Genomic DNA, 19,311 nt, shown 5'->3' on the forward strand with positions numbered 1-19,311 from the left:
AAGGGCCTTCGAGACAGTAGACCGGTGTAAATTGATAAAACTACTTTCCAGTTATGATGTAACTGGACCTGTATTGACGTGGTTTGAAAGCTACTTAAGCGGGCGAACACAAATCACTATTTATAGGGACAGTAGATCATCGGCGGGATCAGTGAATCTGGGTGTGCCTCAAGGAAGTGTTCTGGGGCCGTTACTTTTCTTGCTTTATATCAATGACATCAAACAGGTGTTAAATGACAGCGACGTGAATTTGTTCGCTGACGACACAGCGATATTTGTTGTGGCAGATACATTGCAAGACTGTTACAGAAAAATGAATCTTGAACTACAAAACTTAGATGACTGGTTAAAATGGAAAAATTTCAATTAAATATAAGTAAAACGAAATACATGGTAGTGTCGACACGCAGTCTTGATAGTGGCAATCTAAGTATAAGTATAGATGGGCAACCCGTAGAAAGAGTATCATCAATCAAATATCTTGGCGTTATTCTAGACGAAACGCTGCTTTTTGAAGAGAACATTAATTATACTATAAAGAAGGCAGCTCAAAAATATGGAGTGCTTTGTAGAATAAATCGTTTCTTGACTTTTGAAAGCAAAATAACGATCTACAAAGCGCTGATCGCTCCACATTTTGATTATTGTGCATCTGTACTATTTCTTGCAAATAAGAGACAGATGCAAAGAATGCAAATGTTGCAAAACAAGGCTATGCGCCTGATATTGAGATGTGATCGACGAACTCCGCGGAGATTCATGCTAGAATGCCTACAATGGATGTCAGTCAGTCAGCGTAAATAATATTGCACGCTCACGTTTATATACAAAATGACTAATAATATGACGCCGAATTACCTACGAAACACTATAATGTATGGAAGAGACATGCATCGATATAATACAAGACAAGCAAGCGACCTCAGAACCATGAACTTCCGAATGTCGTGTACCCAAAATTCATTTTTTTATAAGGGATATCGACTGTATAATACCTTACCCATTGAGGCAAAGACAGCAACAAGCCTTCGAATGTTTCGTAGTATTTATAAAGAGTTTTTGAAACATGATTTAGATTTTTGACCTGGTGTGTAATCAATGTTAGTATGTAAGATGACGAAGCTATTACGGATTAAAAAAAAAAATTTTTTTTTTTGTGCTTTTGTCTTTTTTATCATTAGACTATGATGATGGTGGTATTTTATTTGTTTGTACTCGTTTTTAATTAATTTATTTTTTTTTTATACATTTCGAGTAGTCTACAACAGTTTGAGCATCGTGCACGTGAAACGGCATAGAGAAGCTTAACATTGAGCATTGGCTAAAAAAATTATTCTGTTTTTAAGAAAATCATATTCTAAGGGATTGAAAGTGGAAATTGCGAACAAGCTAGGGATAGCTCAACCGGAATTCTTGTAAATTTTTCTTTTTTTACAGATGATTGACGAGATCTTTCTGTGTTGTGGCAGATCTCATTGCAGATTCTGATTGAAGCGAAGCCAATTTGAATGAAGGGCCTGAAGTATCGGCTGGAATTAGGCTTAGGTTTGCTCAGCTGTCTGGTCTCGAAAACGACTAACAGATCGTTGTCGGGTATCCAGTAAAGCGGGATTTCCTTTGTAAATTCAAAGCTGGTATGGATATAGGTATTAGGTTCGATTCCTGATCGGTCAAGGGTCTTCCCGGATTGGAAATTCTCTTGACATGCCTTGGAATATCTAGCGTTCATATAATGCCTTTACTTGCTCTTTCGAGTGACAATCTATGTATATGCTCTTAACTAATATACTGGTTTTGTTTGTATTATAAAAGAAATCCATATATATATATGTATAGTTATCAAAGAAAATTCGTCCAGCTCAAATCGTTGTAGGAAAATAAAGTGGGACCGTCATCATTATTACATAATGAATAGAGTACTGTTTTAGGTGTAGGTGCATGTGTGTGTGTTTTTTTTTATCTTTAGACTATGATGATGATGGTATGTTGTTTTTATTATTTTTTTTTCTTCAATTTTTAATAATTTTAGTTATTAGATTAGTTTAAAAATAATTGTGAAGTCTACAAGAGTTTGAGCATCGCGCGCGTGAACCGGCATAGTAAAATTTGAAATTGAACATTGGCAAAAGTGATTTTTTTCTTTGTTTTTGTTTTGTTTAATAAGATCGATCCATTCCAAGGGATTGAAAGTGGAAACTGAAAAGAAGCTAGGGATAGCTCAACCGGAATACTTGTAAATTTATCCTTTTGACAGATGATTGACGAGATCTTTCTGTGTTGTGGCAGATCTCATTGCAGATTCAGATTGACGCGATTATACCCCAGGTTGAATGAAGGGCCTGAAGTATCGGCTGGAATTAGGCTTAGGTTTGCTCAGCTGTCTGGTCTCGAAACGATTAACAGATCGTTGTCGGGTATCCAGTAAAGCGGGATTTCCTTTGTAAATTCAAGGCTGGTACTGACATAGGTATTAGGTTCAATTCCTGATCGGTCAAGGGTCTTCCCGGGTTGGAAATTCTCTTGACATGCCTTGGGAGAGTTACTGGGCCTGAAGTGTCGGCTAGAATTAGGCTCGGGGTTGCTCAGTTGTCTGGACTCGAAAGCGATCGCATTAGTAGATCGTTCTCGGGAATCTAGTAAAGCGGGAAATCCCTTGTAAATTCATGGCTAATGCTGATATAGGCATTGGGTTCGATTCCCGATCGGTCAAGTGTCTTCCCGGATTGGAAATTCTCTTGACATGCCATGGAATATTTAGCGTTTAGATAATGCCCTTACTTGTTCTTTTGATAAACAATCTATGCCAGTGGTACAACCAGACCGTTTTTTGTTTTTAACTAGCTTACTGGTTGATTTGATATTACAAAGAAACTCCTCCATATAATTATCCACAAGATAACTCGTCCAGCTCAAACCTATGTAGGGGAAAGAGGTGGGACCATCATCATTATTTAAGGTGCTTTCCAGATTATCTATGCAATTTATCAATAAAAAAAAATAACCAATTATCCTTTTTTTCTATCTAAGGAAAATTTCTATCGGACGAATGAGCTAAATTTCATATTCATTGTTTAATGTTTTTTGTTCCAAGATGGTTAGACATCAATTGCTTTTGTTTCTAATGTAATTTGATTGCTTTGCGTGAGCTTGGTCGTTTCTCTCCCTATAGCGACATCTGAGCTCTCTATAACGACAATCTTTTATAGCGACAATTCTCTATAACGAGGGTCCCTTGTGATGTCACTATAGAGAGCGTTCACTGTATAAAAATTAATCAAACCATCCTAATCCGTTGAACATCGCATCACGGGAAGCAAGGTTAGTGACAATTTTGATGAGGTTAATGTATGCATACATTATATGAAAATATCGTTGCACATGTTCACAATGTACCCATCGACGTTACTAACCGTAGAAAATATTCCTACAAGCCGTTCGTGACCCTTCAAGGTTCCATTAATTTAATTAATCATCACCGCAGCAAAAACAAACTCTTCCAGCAACACAACCTTTCTCCGCGCGGAATGAGCAGTCGAAGAAGGGCCAAAAGAAAAATCACGACGAAAACTACTCCTAATCATGCAATGTCACAATCCGCTACATAAACCCACCCCGCTAAGGGCGGTCAAAGGTGATGATAATCCCCACGTGCCGCCAAAGTTTTCTCACCTCCCGTCAATCGCGTCTGGGCGCTGAACATGAATGTCCGCGTCCGTGCATGTTTGTCGTCGAAAAGGACTACCTCCTGGAATCGTGCCATCGGAATCGGTTCGAACGCAAAGGTCAACCAAAACATGTGTGCGGGCTATAAATTATTTATGTCGCCACTGAACCTTTGGGTCCCTAACACAGCGATTGCGCCGGCTTAGAGCTGCAGAACTTTGCAACGCAGAATTTATTTGCGCTGGGATGGCCGTAAATATTAAAATACGAGTGTAAAATCCACAGCAGCTGTAACGGGAGTGCTTTCCTCGTGCGGCAGTCGACAAAGTTAAACGAGGATGGATAAAAAAAAAAAGAATAGTTTTACGACCTGGTTCAGTCGGTCGGAAACAGCTAACGAGTCCCCCGAGAGACTTTCGAGTGAGATATTTCCCCGAATGATAGTTAAAATGTTAGTCTCCCCCTGTGCGCTGACTCTGGGCCCCTCCCCAACGACCAGTAGGCTGACCATATTTTTTGCCGACGAGAGACGTTTAATTAGCTCGTGTGGTCATTACCAACACTACCCGCCCGATTAGTACATGACGAATGGATGTTTAGATGAAAGATTGAAATGGCATGGTTTACTGTTTCGGTTGAAACCGGGAACTAGACTGGGGTCGTTTAGGTGCGATTCTGGGTCATGAAGACAAATTGCATTTTAATACGGTGTCGTGTCGAATGCGTTAGCGTGGTATTTTCTGTACAGGTGATGCCAGCAATTAATATATTTTAACGGCTCGTTTGCGTAGGAATGAAGCGTGCAATGGTAGCAGCTTATGATTAGCCTTTCATAAATTATTTGGAACCACATTTTAGCCAAATGATGGTAAAAATTTGAAAATACAATGAATAATAGCGCAACATTGCTGTGTGTAATATTTTATTTATCAGCCTTTGGCTGAAAATCTCTTTAATAAAGAAAGAAAAAGAAGAAGAAAAAAATTATTTATACTCATACCCATGAAGCAACGATTTACGTAGAACTACGTCTTTCATTAAGGGTGCCAAATCAGAAAACAGGTCACGTTTTTATGAAATAAAGTTAACGTTAATAACTATTTTTGCTGCGAACGGATTTTAACGATTCGCATACCAATCGAATCGGAAATTTTCTTATTTCCGATATTCTAAGATTTGGTAGCAAAACTATTTCCGCCAAGGATAACAGCTAAGCTAATCCAGACAGGCAATAATCATAGAAAGGGCTTGTGTTGAGAAGAGCGCAAAACAGAGATAAGTGTGTGTATATTTAGATGCTTCAAGCCATCGATATATTTGTGTGCGTACGTGCGTGCTTCATAACCCGTACGTAAAAATAGTGCATCTTCGCTACGCTGAAACCCCATTTGTATCTGCTCCCGTATGCATTGGTAGTGCAAATTATGCAGCCGTAATGATAAATTTCAACAAGGAGGGGAGATAACGGGGGGGATATTTGTGCTAGGGTATTAGAAATGAATCTCGGCTGAGGCAAATATTCAGTCTTTTCCCAAGCAGTTAACATTGTTTGTTTTCCGTCATCATAAATGTCACGAATGGTTGCTTGACATTGCATCAATGCATTGAACTGACGCCATGGCGAAGCAGGCGTCAAGGTTGTGCGCCAAAAATTATTTGGGGAATACATCTCGAATGTCGTGCTTGAATGTTATAAGTTATTTGGCTTCGCAAAACTGCCTTCAACTAGGATTGCAGTTGCGCTAATCTTGATCATAATGAAGCCATGCTACTCTCTTCGAGGTTGTTGAGAATAACAGAAAGAGATTATTTCGTTTATTTATTCACCACTAGCTGACCCGGCAAACTTCGTCCCGCCAAAAATTTGTTTTTTTGTTATCAATACCTTCACACATTCACGTTTTTTTACTATGAGCAAGTTCATGGGTCCAATCGCAGAACTGTTCATTGATTGATCTTCTGTTCGTCTCCGTTGAATTTACTTTTTACTATAAAAATCCTAGTATTTCTAACAAAACTCATCATATCAGATTATTTTCAGGAGTGCGTTTCATCACATTAAAATCCATTTCCAGTTTTGAGCAAAGATCAATCGCGCTAGCGCAAACATCAAATGGACTAACAGCACTCGTCACTTTGTAATTGTAGAACATATGGGAGTTTAATTTTCCGAATTTTCCCTTTCTCATTCAGAGCTTTCCGAAAATTTTCAATTGTCATGTTGGCTGGAATATTTTTGATTGAGATATGTGTAATATTTTTATGGGACCCCCTCTCCATCCCAGAGGAGGGAGGGGCGTCATACCATTATAGATACATTTCTCATACCCAAAAACCCTCACATCCCAAATTGTGCTTGATTAGCTTTCGAGTTATGCAGCAATTTGGTTTCATTTGTCTGACACCCCACCCTTAGAGAGCGGGAGGAGTGTCTCACCACCATAGACATATTTATTGCATCCTAAAACCTCCGCATGCCAAACTTGGTTTCGTTTGCTTGATTAATTCTCGTGTAATGCAGAAATTTGTGTTTCATTTGTTTGGCAGTCCCCTCTAGGAGAGGGGGAGGAGTATCTAACTACCGTAAAAACATTTATTGCACCCTAAAACCTCCACATGCCAAATGTGGTTTCATTTGCTTGATTAATTCTCGAGTGTGTTTCATTTGTATGGCAACCCCCCCTTAGAGAGGGGGGTGGCGAGTCTTACCATCATAGAAATATTTATTGTACCCTAGAACCTCCACATGCCAAATTTGGTTTTATTCGCTTGATAAATTCGCGAGTAATGCATAAATTTGTGTTTCATTTGTATAGCAGCTCCCCCTTAGAGAGGGGAGAGGGGTCTCAAACTGTCACGAAAACCTTCCCCGGGCCCAAAAACCCCTACATACCAATTTCCATGTTGATCGGTTCAGTAGTTTCCGAGTCCATAAGAATCAGAGAGACAGACAGACAGACAGACAGACAGAAATCCATTTTTATATATAGATTAAGTCAATGGGAAAAAAATCCGTTTGAAGGTAGAGGTGGAGGCTGGAATAGGGGTTGTCCCATACAATTAGTTTCGATTGTCCGCAGTAGATCTTTATACGTAGAAATTTCTAAATTCAAATGAATACTTTGAATTAATATTTAAACATACCTAATACCTAATTTATTGAAACATGAGTGTAGTTAGGATGATCAGGGTACGTTTAATGTATTTAAATCTGGTTATCAACAGCGTACTTTTTGCTTCAAAAATCATAAATTCAAATGAGAATATTCATTCAATAAACATAAATAATATGATCATTCGAAAATTCATGGACGCAGTAAGGAAAAGAAAAAGTTTGGGTAGGAGTGTTGAAATTGTTCCAAAAAATACAAAATCACTACCTTTGATTTCGCTTGGGTAGTTAAAGATGTTTTTGTGATTCTCAAAATATGTCTCATCATCATTTTCATATGTTGCGATATTATCGCGAAGTAACAATTCGGCTGAAACGTATAAAAGGTAACACAGTAAAAGTATTTTTTTATGCAAAATTCAATTTTATTATTTACCATAATTGCCTTCGAGAGCGATACATCGATTATAGCGATCTTGGAACTTGATACCATTTTTATAGTACTCTTTCGATTTTTTCGTTTCAGTAATCACTTCATGGTCGGTCTTAAATTTCTTGTCAGCGAGCATTCTCAAAAGGTCTGCGAACAGAAAATAGTCGCTGGGGTCCAGATCTGGAGAATACGGTGGATGCAGAAGCAATTCGATTCAAATTCATGCAATTTTGCCATCGTTTTCATTGATTTGTGACAAGGTGCATTATCTTGATGAAACAGCAATAACAAAAGTTGCTTCACTATCAATGCTGTAACTCAGGAACCAGTTGAACGATCGCTGTCAAATTGTGACACGTATCTATTAAAAGATGGTGCTTTGTGATAGTCAAGTAGATTTTTGCAAGAGCCGCCATCTAGACGTTAACCTTATGAACTTTTCAGCAGAACTGTTAAAATTATTAAAACTTGTTTGGCAAATAATTATTTTATTAATTATAATTTAATTTAAAATTATGTATTATTTTTTTGCGTGTATATCAGAGTGCTAATGAAAATTGTCATTTCAAATTTTCGAAAGGGACTTCCTGAAAAATGTTGATTCCCGCAAAAAACACTACACAAAATTTCAGCTCAATCGAACCTGAATTACTAGTGTAGCTGTAGCTGAACTTGACCATTTGAATAATATTTTTATCCATGAGTTATAACAAGGTAATGAGTATTTTTTTTCGATTTTCAAAACACAACTCCTTTCCCCAGGAAGCGCAAAACAATTACTTTACATACTGTTTTTTTAATTTTTTTAAATTTTTTTTTATTTAATTGAATAATTATCCGGAATGAAAAAAAACAATACTCCGGATAATCGAATCCGATCTGTACAGCAAAAGAAATGCTTGTTATATTTTTGAAATAATGGTTCCACCATACTATATAAAATACACGTTTTAGACAATAACATATTTAATTCGATTTTATCAGAATGTTTGTATCGACAGTTTGGTGTGACATAAAAAAAACACCCGATTCATGCCAAATCGACGAAAACTCATCAAGAGACCCCTCGATATATTTTGTTTTGACATTTGGAAACACAACATCGGCACAGCGAATTACGTTAGATGAGTCGAGTTACAGTCGAGTTTTTTTTTGGAGGCGATTAGCATGACATTTGTCACTAGACGAGATTTGCAGTCGTATCCTTTTCTGTTATTGACTCGGATATGAAATAAGAGAACAATTTCGCGTTCAATTTTTTTTAAAAGATCAACTTGACAGTTGTCTTTTAAAAATCACTAAATCACTTAATTTAAGTCTGTTCGCAACATATAAAAGGTATGAGAAACGACTTTCGATTTAAAAAAAACAGAGATTCTCACTGGAAGCTACGATAAACACGATTCTTCTGGTACTTCTGGTACGATTTGCGATTAAATGTTCCTCTAATTTACTTCATATTTTGCAAAATCGGCTAGAAAAAACGGCTGAACGTATCAATATGAAACGTTTACAGATATTTAGGGAACACATTAGGCTACAAATCTGCCTGAAAACATTAGAACTTACTGCGATGTTTGCCGAATTACAGTGGATTTTGTAAACCACCATAAAAATCCTGTTTTTGGCAATTTTTAAAAATCGATGCAAAAAATTTACATAATTTTTCTTTCGTCGTAGAGCAATTCCAAATGAAATCGACAAATGATAAAACATTTGTATTTTTGATTCGAATGAAAGTTTGTATTCCGTTTGGGTTGGAGGAAATATGAGTTTTCCACAGCAATTGGGAATTTTTTGACTGAAGTGTAACTTTTGAGAAGGGCGTATCAATTTTAGTAAGAGAAATCTTTGATAATCTATATCTTAAGAACTATGAGTCGTACCGAAATAGTGTCTTAGAAAGAGTTATAGAGTATTGATGTTAAAATGCCCTATATTGCCCTGTCCTATATTCCAGAAACTATACAAAATAGAAAGTTGATGTCTTCATATATTTTTCATATTTTTTAAAGATCTAAAACTTTGTCGAACATAATATATTGCTATCTGGACTTTAAACAAAAATTAGGATTAGTTGTAATATTTTCAAAGAAAACATGAAAAAGTTGTTGTTGGAAAACCTTTTTCCTCGTAAAAGTACCCATCCTCCAATGTATGGATGACTTGTTGAAAATTGTAAGGATTATTCATATAATTTTTTTGAGAATTAAAAAAAAAAGTTTTTAAGAAAAATGAATTTTAATTTTTAAAATATTTTTTTTTCAGAGAAATTTTAGTTCAAAAAAATGTTGGTATTTTTTTTTGGAAAACAATTTTCTACATTTCATCCTTTGACCGAATTTTGTAGGTATTATACTTTTTGAGTTATAATTTTTTGTTAAAAATCAAGAAAAAATTGTTGGCCCTTTTAAAAAAGTGGTATAATTCTTGTTTGAATATTTCAAGTATGCAAATTTGTTTAAAAGACACACGTGCTTACACCCACAACGTTTCGTTGCTATCTGAGATGGTGCTGCCAACTCCTAAGACGAGTGGCATGGAATGCCGCTGTACCACTCCGTTCAGTTGGCAAAGAGGTATTAACATTCAAAATCATGCACTCCAAGCGTCACGCTCTCGTTTTCGAAACATTGAACTTACCCCCCGGTATAGAAATGGAACACGTAGTCCTACGTCGAAAAAACATTTTATTGTTTTCTGTGTAATTTTGATTTTCATATTTTCACGTTGATCCCCGTTTCGGATCCTAGGGAATGGCATTGAGCTTTTCGTTAAAAACTGTTGATCACTGGAATTATATATAGTTGCACAATAAGGAAATATAAAAAATGGTCTGTTTTTGGGTGTTCTGTGATATTTGATTATTTTTAGCCGAATTTCTGACTATTTTCTTTTTGTTCAATAAATAACTTTGGGAGCAGGGACCGACACTGATATTATGCAAATATTCTTTGCACCGGTTAAGTGAAAAGCGCAGCAAGAACAATGCGTGTTAATAGTTCCTTACAACTCGTTATAGACAGTGATGCCTCTAACCAGAGCACGTTCCCTAATATCCTGACGAACACTTAATTTTGCCTGATTTTTCTGAAATGATCCTGGTTTTTTTCTGGTTTTGGTACATTTCACTTAATCTGAATGAATATTATCCGTAATAAATATACAAAGTACAACTGTCAACAAGTACAAAGTACAACTGTCATATTAATTTTCATTAAAAAAAACTCTCCGGTTCGCATTTGTACAGTGTTTAATTCTTCCGTTCATTATCTATCTATTCCAAAGCGATCCGCGTTTTCGAATCGCATTTATCAAAGCATTTAAAAACATTTATTAAAGCTTGAATTTGGCGTGAAAGAAATATAAATAACCACTCGATGTTTTTCGAATGCTTAAAACACGCAGTTCTAACACTTACCTAACCATTTGTTTTTATTTTTTTATGCTGTTTTCATAAAAACTAATCATTATGGTATAAATTGTTATTCGATACAGTTTTTGTTCTATACTTGTCACCATTTGCGAAGAAACGTGTTCCTCTATTTCGTAGAATTATACGTAGAATTATGTATTCGATACGGAAAATTAAATTTTCATTTTTAATTTTTATTCTAAAAGTGCGTTGCAAACCCTATAAGATTTTCGCTTCACAATGACAGAAAACAAAACTCAATGCCGTCAACGCGATTCATGCAATTCTAAGACATTTGGCATCAACAAATATTTTTTGAAAACCACGATTTCCTTTACTCGAGGGGTTGTATCCGAGACACGACCGCTTAGGACGTAGGACTACGTAATCTTTGTTTTTTAATTTGTTGGTTTATCATCACGGATATTATTTGCGAATGCGTCGAAATTTCATAAATAAGTCTTCAGTAAAAAAAGTTCCGGGGACCTGAGTAGGTTTAATGGCTTGCGTGGTTTTATAGAATCATTTCGAGAATCAACGATTCTTTTTGCCTTTGCGAGAACAATACACTAATTGGTCATATGTCGCAATTTGTTTCTTTATATCAATGCACGCAATGCACTGAGTATTTAACGATAGACATCTTCCGTGCATCGCCATTCATCAAGCATCAAATACGCGTCTAACAGATGTACACAGTTGCAGCGATAAAAATTAAACATCGCGAGAATGACCGTTTATGAAAAATCGTTCCTCGACTCTCGGTCAAAACCGTCAACAAAGCTAGGAGTTTGTTGCATCAGAGCTGTTATCTCTATTCTACCGGCTGCATAAGTTGCCCGTTATTGATAGCTCTGTTCGGGAAAGCACAGAACTGGACAAAACAAATGTGTGGGGAAATGGGAATGCTTCCAATTTTCATCAATTTAAACCATATACAGCTCATAGTCTCATTGTAATATATAGTACAATATAAAACAATTTAATATAGCATATATTAAAATCCGTTCGCATCAAAAATAGTTATTACCGTTAACTTTATTTCATAAAAACGTGACCTGTTTTCTAATTTTGCACCCTTAATGTAAGACGTTGTCCTACGTCAAAAACTCAAACTTTGACGGCTGTTCGACACTAGTAAATGAAGTCCGACTGAGTTGATATTTTTCGCTTTGAAAATTCAAAGGTCACATTTTTCCCATACATCCATTGGCACTCTAATGTACAGCATGAAAAATACCTTGAACAGTTTTCGACGAGAAAGCAATATTCCGGGAGGATAGACTTTTTGAGCTGCGTAAAAAATGACGAAAGATTGTGAAACAAAACTGTGCCTATAAAATTGAATAAGTGTATAGAGAAAAATGATGCTTTTGTTTTCCCAAAAATCGACACCAAATTTCAGGACAACCCAATATGAGCTATTCTGATTTCCTCCTGATTTTTGAAAATAATAGTTGTCCTCTAACAATTAACAGAATTTGCGGATCCTTCGGATTGAGAAGATATCGATTTTGGCTGCTCATTGTTTACACGGAAGAAATAGTGCATGTTCAGTCCACCGCTCAGCGCAGAGCACTGAATTTACGAGCGACAGGAAGGTGGTGGAAGGAAGACAACAAAAGGACGATCGCGAGGATACACACACCAACATACGCCCCACCCGTGGGGAGAGTGCATTGCGAGCGACAACATCCTGCACTGCGTGCAGGGAGAAAGGGACTTCTATTTCAACCGCCAAAGGAAGAGGTTTATTTTATGTGCTGAACTCACGATAGAAGAAAGAGCTTAAAAGAAAGTTTGATATTTGATCTTGTAAAATTTGCTGTAAATATAAAATGTGTATAAAGAATTAAGTGACTTATTTGCTACCAACCGATTAATCCCTCATTCGGTCCGTGGTATAGTTTTTGGTTTTGGATTGGTCCTTAACAGGACCAAAGAAGCGAATGGAATGTTCCATTTGCTTCGCATCGCACGCGGCACTGGGCCGCTCGGAATCATTTCCGTGGAAACGCATTCTCTCCTAAGTAGCATAACTGCTACTTTGGTTGAGATTGCCATATTCGTTGACCTTGCGTGTCAGCCGCATGGGCGGCTGTGGAGAAATTTGGATCGAGCACGCACAAACATGATCGCAGCAAAATACAGTCCACTGCTTGGTGAAACAACAGTGCACTTCAAAGAATGTTCCAGCTGGCATTCGAATGACCCTATTTTCTGAAGAACGTTGAAGTTATTGCACCCCTACATACGACATTGGTCGCATAGTTGCTGTCGTAATTGGTCATAAGGGAGTACGCATTGGAATATTGCGTAGCCGGCACCGTATGATAAAAAAATTGAAAAAATCGAAAAGAAACGCCAATTTAGCCATCCTATATCAGCAAATAATATACCACTCGTCTCCATGAAAATGTGAATTTCCGCTCCATATTCGCAATATTGATACTTACCGGCGAAGATCGGTACGAATGACAACAGTGCTGGTGATATCCAGGTATTGAGTAACATTATGGCTACGACTCGTTTTGTCATGCTTATCGGATACTTAAGTGGTTTCACTATCGCATAATACCTGTGTGTGTGCGCGTGTGTGATACGTGATGCATATCGGCACAGATGAGGAAAAATAGAAGAAAAAAAACCGTGCATTCGAATCAGTAGAGCCAGCAAGCGAACATACTTTCGGTGGTTTATTATTTAATTAAATTTGAAATGAAATTGACAATTGAATATTCGATCCACATAATCTGCTTATCGTCAATGGCGCTAGCGGATGCAGATATCCATACCATACCGCACACGGAAGTGATCCTCATCCGCGTCCATGACATGTGTAGGAGAGCCTGTCGAATCCACACGATGTTCGTTGCATTTTCGACCCATTAGGGAATATTTTTATCAATATTTATCATTGGATTTGGTTATCCCATCGTTACGAAGAGCATGGTAAGGTTTTTTTTTCTATCATTCACATACAACGGAGAATATTCAATTGCAATTGCAATACTCAACGCTATCAACCCCGGGACGGACTCACCTATCCACTGAAATACAACACAAGTGCAGTATGCTGGCGGTTGAGAAGTACACATCCAAGCTGTTCCACACATCGCACATGAAGGATCCAAACTTCCAACTTTGTCACCGGGGGTGGATTTAAATTTCATTACGTTTTCGTTGCGCAGGAATGTCGTTGGCGGGTTTTTACAGCGTGATGAACCATTTCCACGATGTCCCCAATGGATTAGGAGCGGTGGTTGAAAACGAATACAAAACAAAAAAGCACAAATGAATACATTGAAACGAGGGATAGTTATATTCTGCGCCATTATCTGAACTGTGCTTAACATTCTCGTTTCGCGAACTTCAAAGGCGTGTTTGTTTCAGTTGGAAGTATGTTTATTTTTTTGTATAGCAGACTTACCTTCCCGTAATTTGTACGCTAAAATTAAATGTCATGGCCATCATCGCCACCATAATATCGGCCATGGCGAGTGATACCACGAAATAATTCGTAATGACCCTGCGAAGTGAAACGATAAAGTTAAAGCATTTCGAGTGCATTGAACAATTTTCTTACCTTAATTTTCTATGACGCTTAACCGATATGATGACGAGCAGGTTGCCAAAAATGGCAGCCACGATGATGAACATCATAATCGACGCCTTCAGGACTAACAGCACGACGTCCAGCCATTCGCCGCTGGCAATGCTTTCGTCAATGACGGTTTCGGTTCCAGCGATTTCCATCGGATCGAGCGAGGGTGCACTGGTGCTGTACCCCCGGAGGATCATGTTACCCCCGACTGAATCAACTGATCCGCCGCCTCGACCAGGACCCGTTCCAAGAGCCGCGTTCGAACCGATTCCAAAAACCGCTGCCGAGGAAGAACCGGCGGCCGAGGCCAGCGCCGAACTTGTACCGTTGAAGAACAGTCCGATCCCACCGCCACCACCGCTGGTGGAACTGTCCTGTGCGAAAGATGACCGGGAGAAGGAAGATGCTGATGCTGAATACATATATTTCGATAGATCATCGTTGGAAGGATTCATCATACACCGTACACGACGACACACACAGCAACTGGAGCACGCAAGCCTGCCTAAAAGCTATTTCACACTAAATTAGACCAAGTGGATCTACTACCGAGGATCGATATAACGCTCACAAACACCTATTATTTTTAAACTCACAACCACGACTTTTCAATTATTTCACACTCAACTGAACCTTTTTTTTTGCCTCCACCTGCGACTGATTTGCACTCAATTGAAATTTATATTTATTGCTAATGAACACCCACTCATGTGCCGGAACGTGTAGTCGCGCCCTCCCTCATCTTCTGCCGTTTGCACCTGCAGGACGATTATTTTGAATTACACCCATCACTTTTGAACTTTCCGGTTCTACTGCACCGATAAACTGCAAAAACTTTCGCTGTATTCTCCACCTGTGTGTATATATATTTTTTTTTATATTAATAACAACATTTATGTGCACTCTCGGCACAACACAATTCATCCGATTCCACCGGATCGTGCTCACTGATGCTTCAATTTAGACCTGATAGTCATTAATTTTCGCGTAAACTTCACCTTCGCGATAGTCATCATGATTGCCGTTCCACGGTGGGGCCGCCCCGGCAATTGCCGCCCTCATGGAAGATCCTTGCGTTTGCTTGCACGCTGTGAACAATATCGACCCAACGCAGCCGCCTAGCGCCGGCTGGTGATGGTCCCGTCGTTCGGTGCTGACCCGACGAACGAGACGAGAGGCTCCATCCTTGGCTTGTTCCGGATGTTTGCTTGTTCGCGTCGTTTGTAGGCGCCTGTGGGGGGTGATCTGGAAGGGGGACAGGAGATGACAAATGGACCGTGAATGAAATTATATTAAAGTACAAGCGTATTGTTTGCATTTATTCTGTTGAAGTGCTGTATGATTCTAGATCGTTTATAAGGTTCCTAAAAAAATCGGCATTACATCGTACATACGGTGAAAAATGTAGATGAAGCGAAATGAAACATAAAGTTCAATAGATTTGTACATATGTATGTAGTTCGCCTTTGCTATCATTCAGAATACAGTTAGTGTGGCGAAACACAACTTTTTCCGGAATATCATCTAAAATTGTCACCGAAGCATACTATAGACGGATTCCAACCCAACTAGGAGTTGGCAACACCATCTCAGATAGCAGTGAAACGTTGTATGTGTAAACACATGGATCTCTTATGTAACTTTGCATACTTGAAATGTTCAGAAAGGAATTAGATTACTTTTTGGAAAAGGCGAACAAAAAAAAGTCACAGCAGGGCTGTGTCCGAGACACTACCGCATAGTTGACGTAAGATTCCGTTAGGCTATCTGTTGTTTTGGATATGTTTGAATAATCACATTATTAAACTCTTCGATAATGGTTTGGTAGCCCGGAAAAGGGACGTTTGTTTATTCAACCCATTTCCATTTTCGCTTCAAACCCAACGGAACACGGAACTCCTTCATTTTCCCAATTTTACTCGTCGCATGAACTTTCCTTGGGAGAAAAAAAATCGTTTCATATTTCAAGTCATTTTAATACAACCACTACCATACAATTTTACACTTTCACTTGTGCTAAAAGTTTTACAACGCATGATCGGTCACTGATATGAAATTCCACGAAGCAACCAACATAAAACTTCCGAATTTAAATTTTATTTATATTCTATGAAACATAGGTTCTATTCAGTTCATTGAAACATCATTGTTCAATCAATCCATCGGAAGATTCTTATTGGAACGAAAATAAAAAAAACACTCGTTCATCGCTCCCAACTTTTTCGCCAGCACGTATGCAATCAGCAATGCTCACGCTAGTTACAATGAGCACTATATATTTATGCGCGTCGTTTGTTAAACTATCTTTCTTTCTTTCTTTGTTTTTAAGAGGCTTTAAACTTTGCAGTTCATTCGCCTCTAATTAAACTATCGACAACGAGGTTATTTATATGCTGATTTCCCCCAGGTACCTTGAATTTGAAATCTTTGTTAGGAAATACATGTCGGAATAACAAAAGCTCCCCCTACGTTCATGTGTTTGTAATGCCGATTTCTCCCAGGCAGCGTGGTTTTAATGTCTTTGTTAGGGAACACGCTTCGGTAGGAACAAAAGTCCCCTTTACTTTGATGTATTTGCAATGCCGATTTCTCCGTATCTTCAATTTCGACCAATCAGAACGAGGTTTTTCGTTTGAAGATTTTTCGATTGTTTGATAGTTAGTTTCATATGATATATTATTTTATCCATTGTGATGAATTGTTATGGAGTGCTCAGATCGATTGATGCAAATATCTCGTAAATCCATCAGGAAATAACTGGCCAATAATTGTAAGTACACGAGCCGCCGCATGTATCGTCAATGTCGACCAATCAGAGGTGGGCATTTCCGTTAGGATAGGGGTTGAAATTATTCAATTGTTCGATAGTTAGTATCATGACATATATTATTTTATTCAATGTAAAAAATTGTTATGGAGTGTCGAAATTGATTGACGCAAAAATCTCATCAATCCATCATTAAATGACTGAGCAATAAGCGTTTGAAATTGGACAATTTTCACGATGTGCTCGATTTTCGATTTTCAATTTGTACCCCAATATGTTCCCGAAAGACGTTATCCTACGTCAAAATTCTGGTATTTTTTACAATAAAAAAAAAATCTCAAATCTATAATCTATAATACCTACAAACTTTTGTTCAATTTATTCAAACTTCCATAAAAAACACCGATAAAAAGATAAAAAATAACGAATGAAACGATTTCGACGGAAGTTGGTATGATGTTTCATGATGCCATGTATTTCATTAATGTAACTGATATGTGTGAGCTCTCAAAAGTTAAATTTAACGAAAAAAAATGGGTGGGTTATATCTTAGACATAACCGCAAGGTTGACGCGGGACTATCTTAGTTTAGTTAGTTAGGGACTATCTTAGTTAGTTAGTTAGTTTAGTAATCATTTATTTTTATTGAATAAATTTTTGATTGAATAAAATAATTCCCGAATTTAATTTAATTCAATATATTTGCTTTGTGAGTAAAAATATTGAACAAATGCCTTGTAAGGTCAATTCATACATTGTACAATTACTGCCCTTTTACGTTTTGTATGATGCCTAGGACTTAAAAAAAATAAAATATGTCAACGGAAGAGTTATCAAACGATTATTGTGTTTTACATTTCCCTCTGAAGTTTGTATCTCTTGTGTGTACGCACTTCTCGAATACTGAATTTACTTGATTTGATGAACTTCAGGCACTCATTTTCTATTTTGACATGTACTTCGAGCGCATATTGTTTAATCAATAGGCGTTCTCGCAGCAAATGGTTATCAACATTTTGCCTAATCTTCCAATGATATGCGTAGAAATTCAGATTGCAGAAGACATGCAGGCATATCCTTCAATGCTATCTTGAATAGCTGAGCCAAAACGTTGTGTAATCCGTATTAGGAAAACACTTTCCGGAAAGCAAAAAAAAAACATGCGGGTGCAAATATATCATATTCATATACTATATTCCAGTCTGCACAAAGGCAAGCGAATACAAAAGTATTCGCAATTTGCATTTATTTGCAAAGCCGATTTCCCCAGACACCTTGGTTTTGAAGTCTGTGCTAGGGAAACACATCTCAGTCGGAACAAAAATACCTCCAACTTGCATGTGTTTGCAGTGCTGATTTCCCCCAGGCACCTTGCTTTTGAAATCTCTGTTAGGGAACACATTTCGGTGGGAACAAAAACTCCCCCTACTTTCAGGTATTTGCAATGCCGATTTCTCCAATGCTGCTTGGTTTTGAAGTCTATGTTAGGGAACACATCTCGGTGAGAACGAAAATCCCCCTACTTTCATGTATTTGCAATGCCGATTACTTCAAGGCTGCGTGGTTATGAAGTCTGTGTTGGGGAAACCGTAAATCGGACCAATCAAAACGAGGCAGTTAGGGCGTTTAGATAACGCTTAAAATTTCACAGTTATTCAACTGTTTTTCTAATGAAAAATAACATTTTATTAATTGCGATAGATGCGTAGAAATATTCCCTATCAATTGATGCAAACATCTTTCCGATCCAGTAAAAAATGTTAGAGAAATAAGCATTCGAAATCTTTCATTTTTTCCTGCATGTTCTGTGCAGGAAAAAATTTTCCATTTTACCCCCCATATATTCCGGTTAGACGTAGTCCCACGTCAAAAGTAACTTTTGTCGTAAAGTTGAAAAATGAAATAAAGAAAATCAATATTCATATCGTTCAAATGCTGTCTCGTTGGACGAAAAAAAAATGGGTGGGTTATATCTATGATATAACCGCAAGGTTGACGTGGGACTACCTTAGCTTAATAATCATTTGTATGTATTGATTGAATTTTTGATTGAATGAAACAATTTCCGAATTAAATTGAATTCAATATATTTGCGTTGTGAGTAAAAAGTTTGAACAAATGCCATGTCTCTAGTGTCTGCACGATCTTACCAGGTACCTAAGTTTAGGAGACCGTGTTAGGGAAACGCATTCGAGTCTGCACAAAAACAAGCGAGTATAAAAGTACTCGCAGTTGGTTTGGAAGCCTTTATAGGTAATCGGCTTTCAGTCGGAACAAAAATACTCCCGACCTGCATGAATTTGCAATCCCAATTTTC

General features: G+C 37.6%; 1 protein-coding gene across 2 annotated transcripts in view; it reads right to left on the bottom strand.

Moving 5' to 3' along the window:
• Positions 1-19,311, bottom strand: part of LOC129765293 (octopamine receptor beta-2R) — a 319,900-nt gene that overhangs the window by 22,078 nt on the left and 278,511 nt on the right. Inside the window, exons 3-7 of one of the 2 annotated variants that reach the window (XM_055765460.1) lie at positions 15,226-15,472; positions 14,210-15,080; positions 14,054-14,152; positions 13,667-13,765; positions 13,080-13,201 (exon numbers count right to left, since the gene is read on the bottom strand). In XM_055765460.1, coding sequence (XP_055621435.1) covers positions 13,080-13,201; positions 13,667-13,765; positions 14,054-14,152; positions 14,210-14,685 — 796 coding nt within the window. In that variant the 5' untranslated portion in view covers positions 14,686-15,080; positions 15,226-15,472. Of the gene's footprint in view, positions 1-13,079; positions 13,202-13,666; positions 13,766-14,053; positions 14,153-14,209; positions 15,473-19,311 lie in introns of both variants that reach the window. The other variant, XM_055765451.1, reaches the window with a different exon arrangement.

Source organism: Toxorhynchites rutilus, chromosome 1 (genome assembly GCF_029784135.1).
Source record: "Toxorhynchites rutilus septentrionalis strain SRP chromosome 1, ASM2978413v1, whole genome shotgun sequence".
Taxonomy (NCBI): Eukaryota; Metazoa; Arthropoda; class Insecta; order Diptera; family Culicidae; genus Toxorhynchites; species Toxorhynchites rutilus.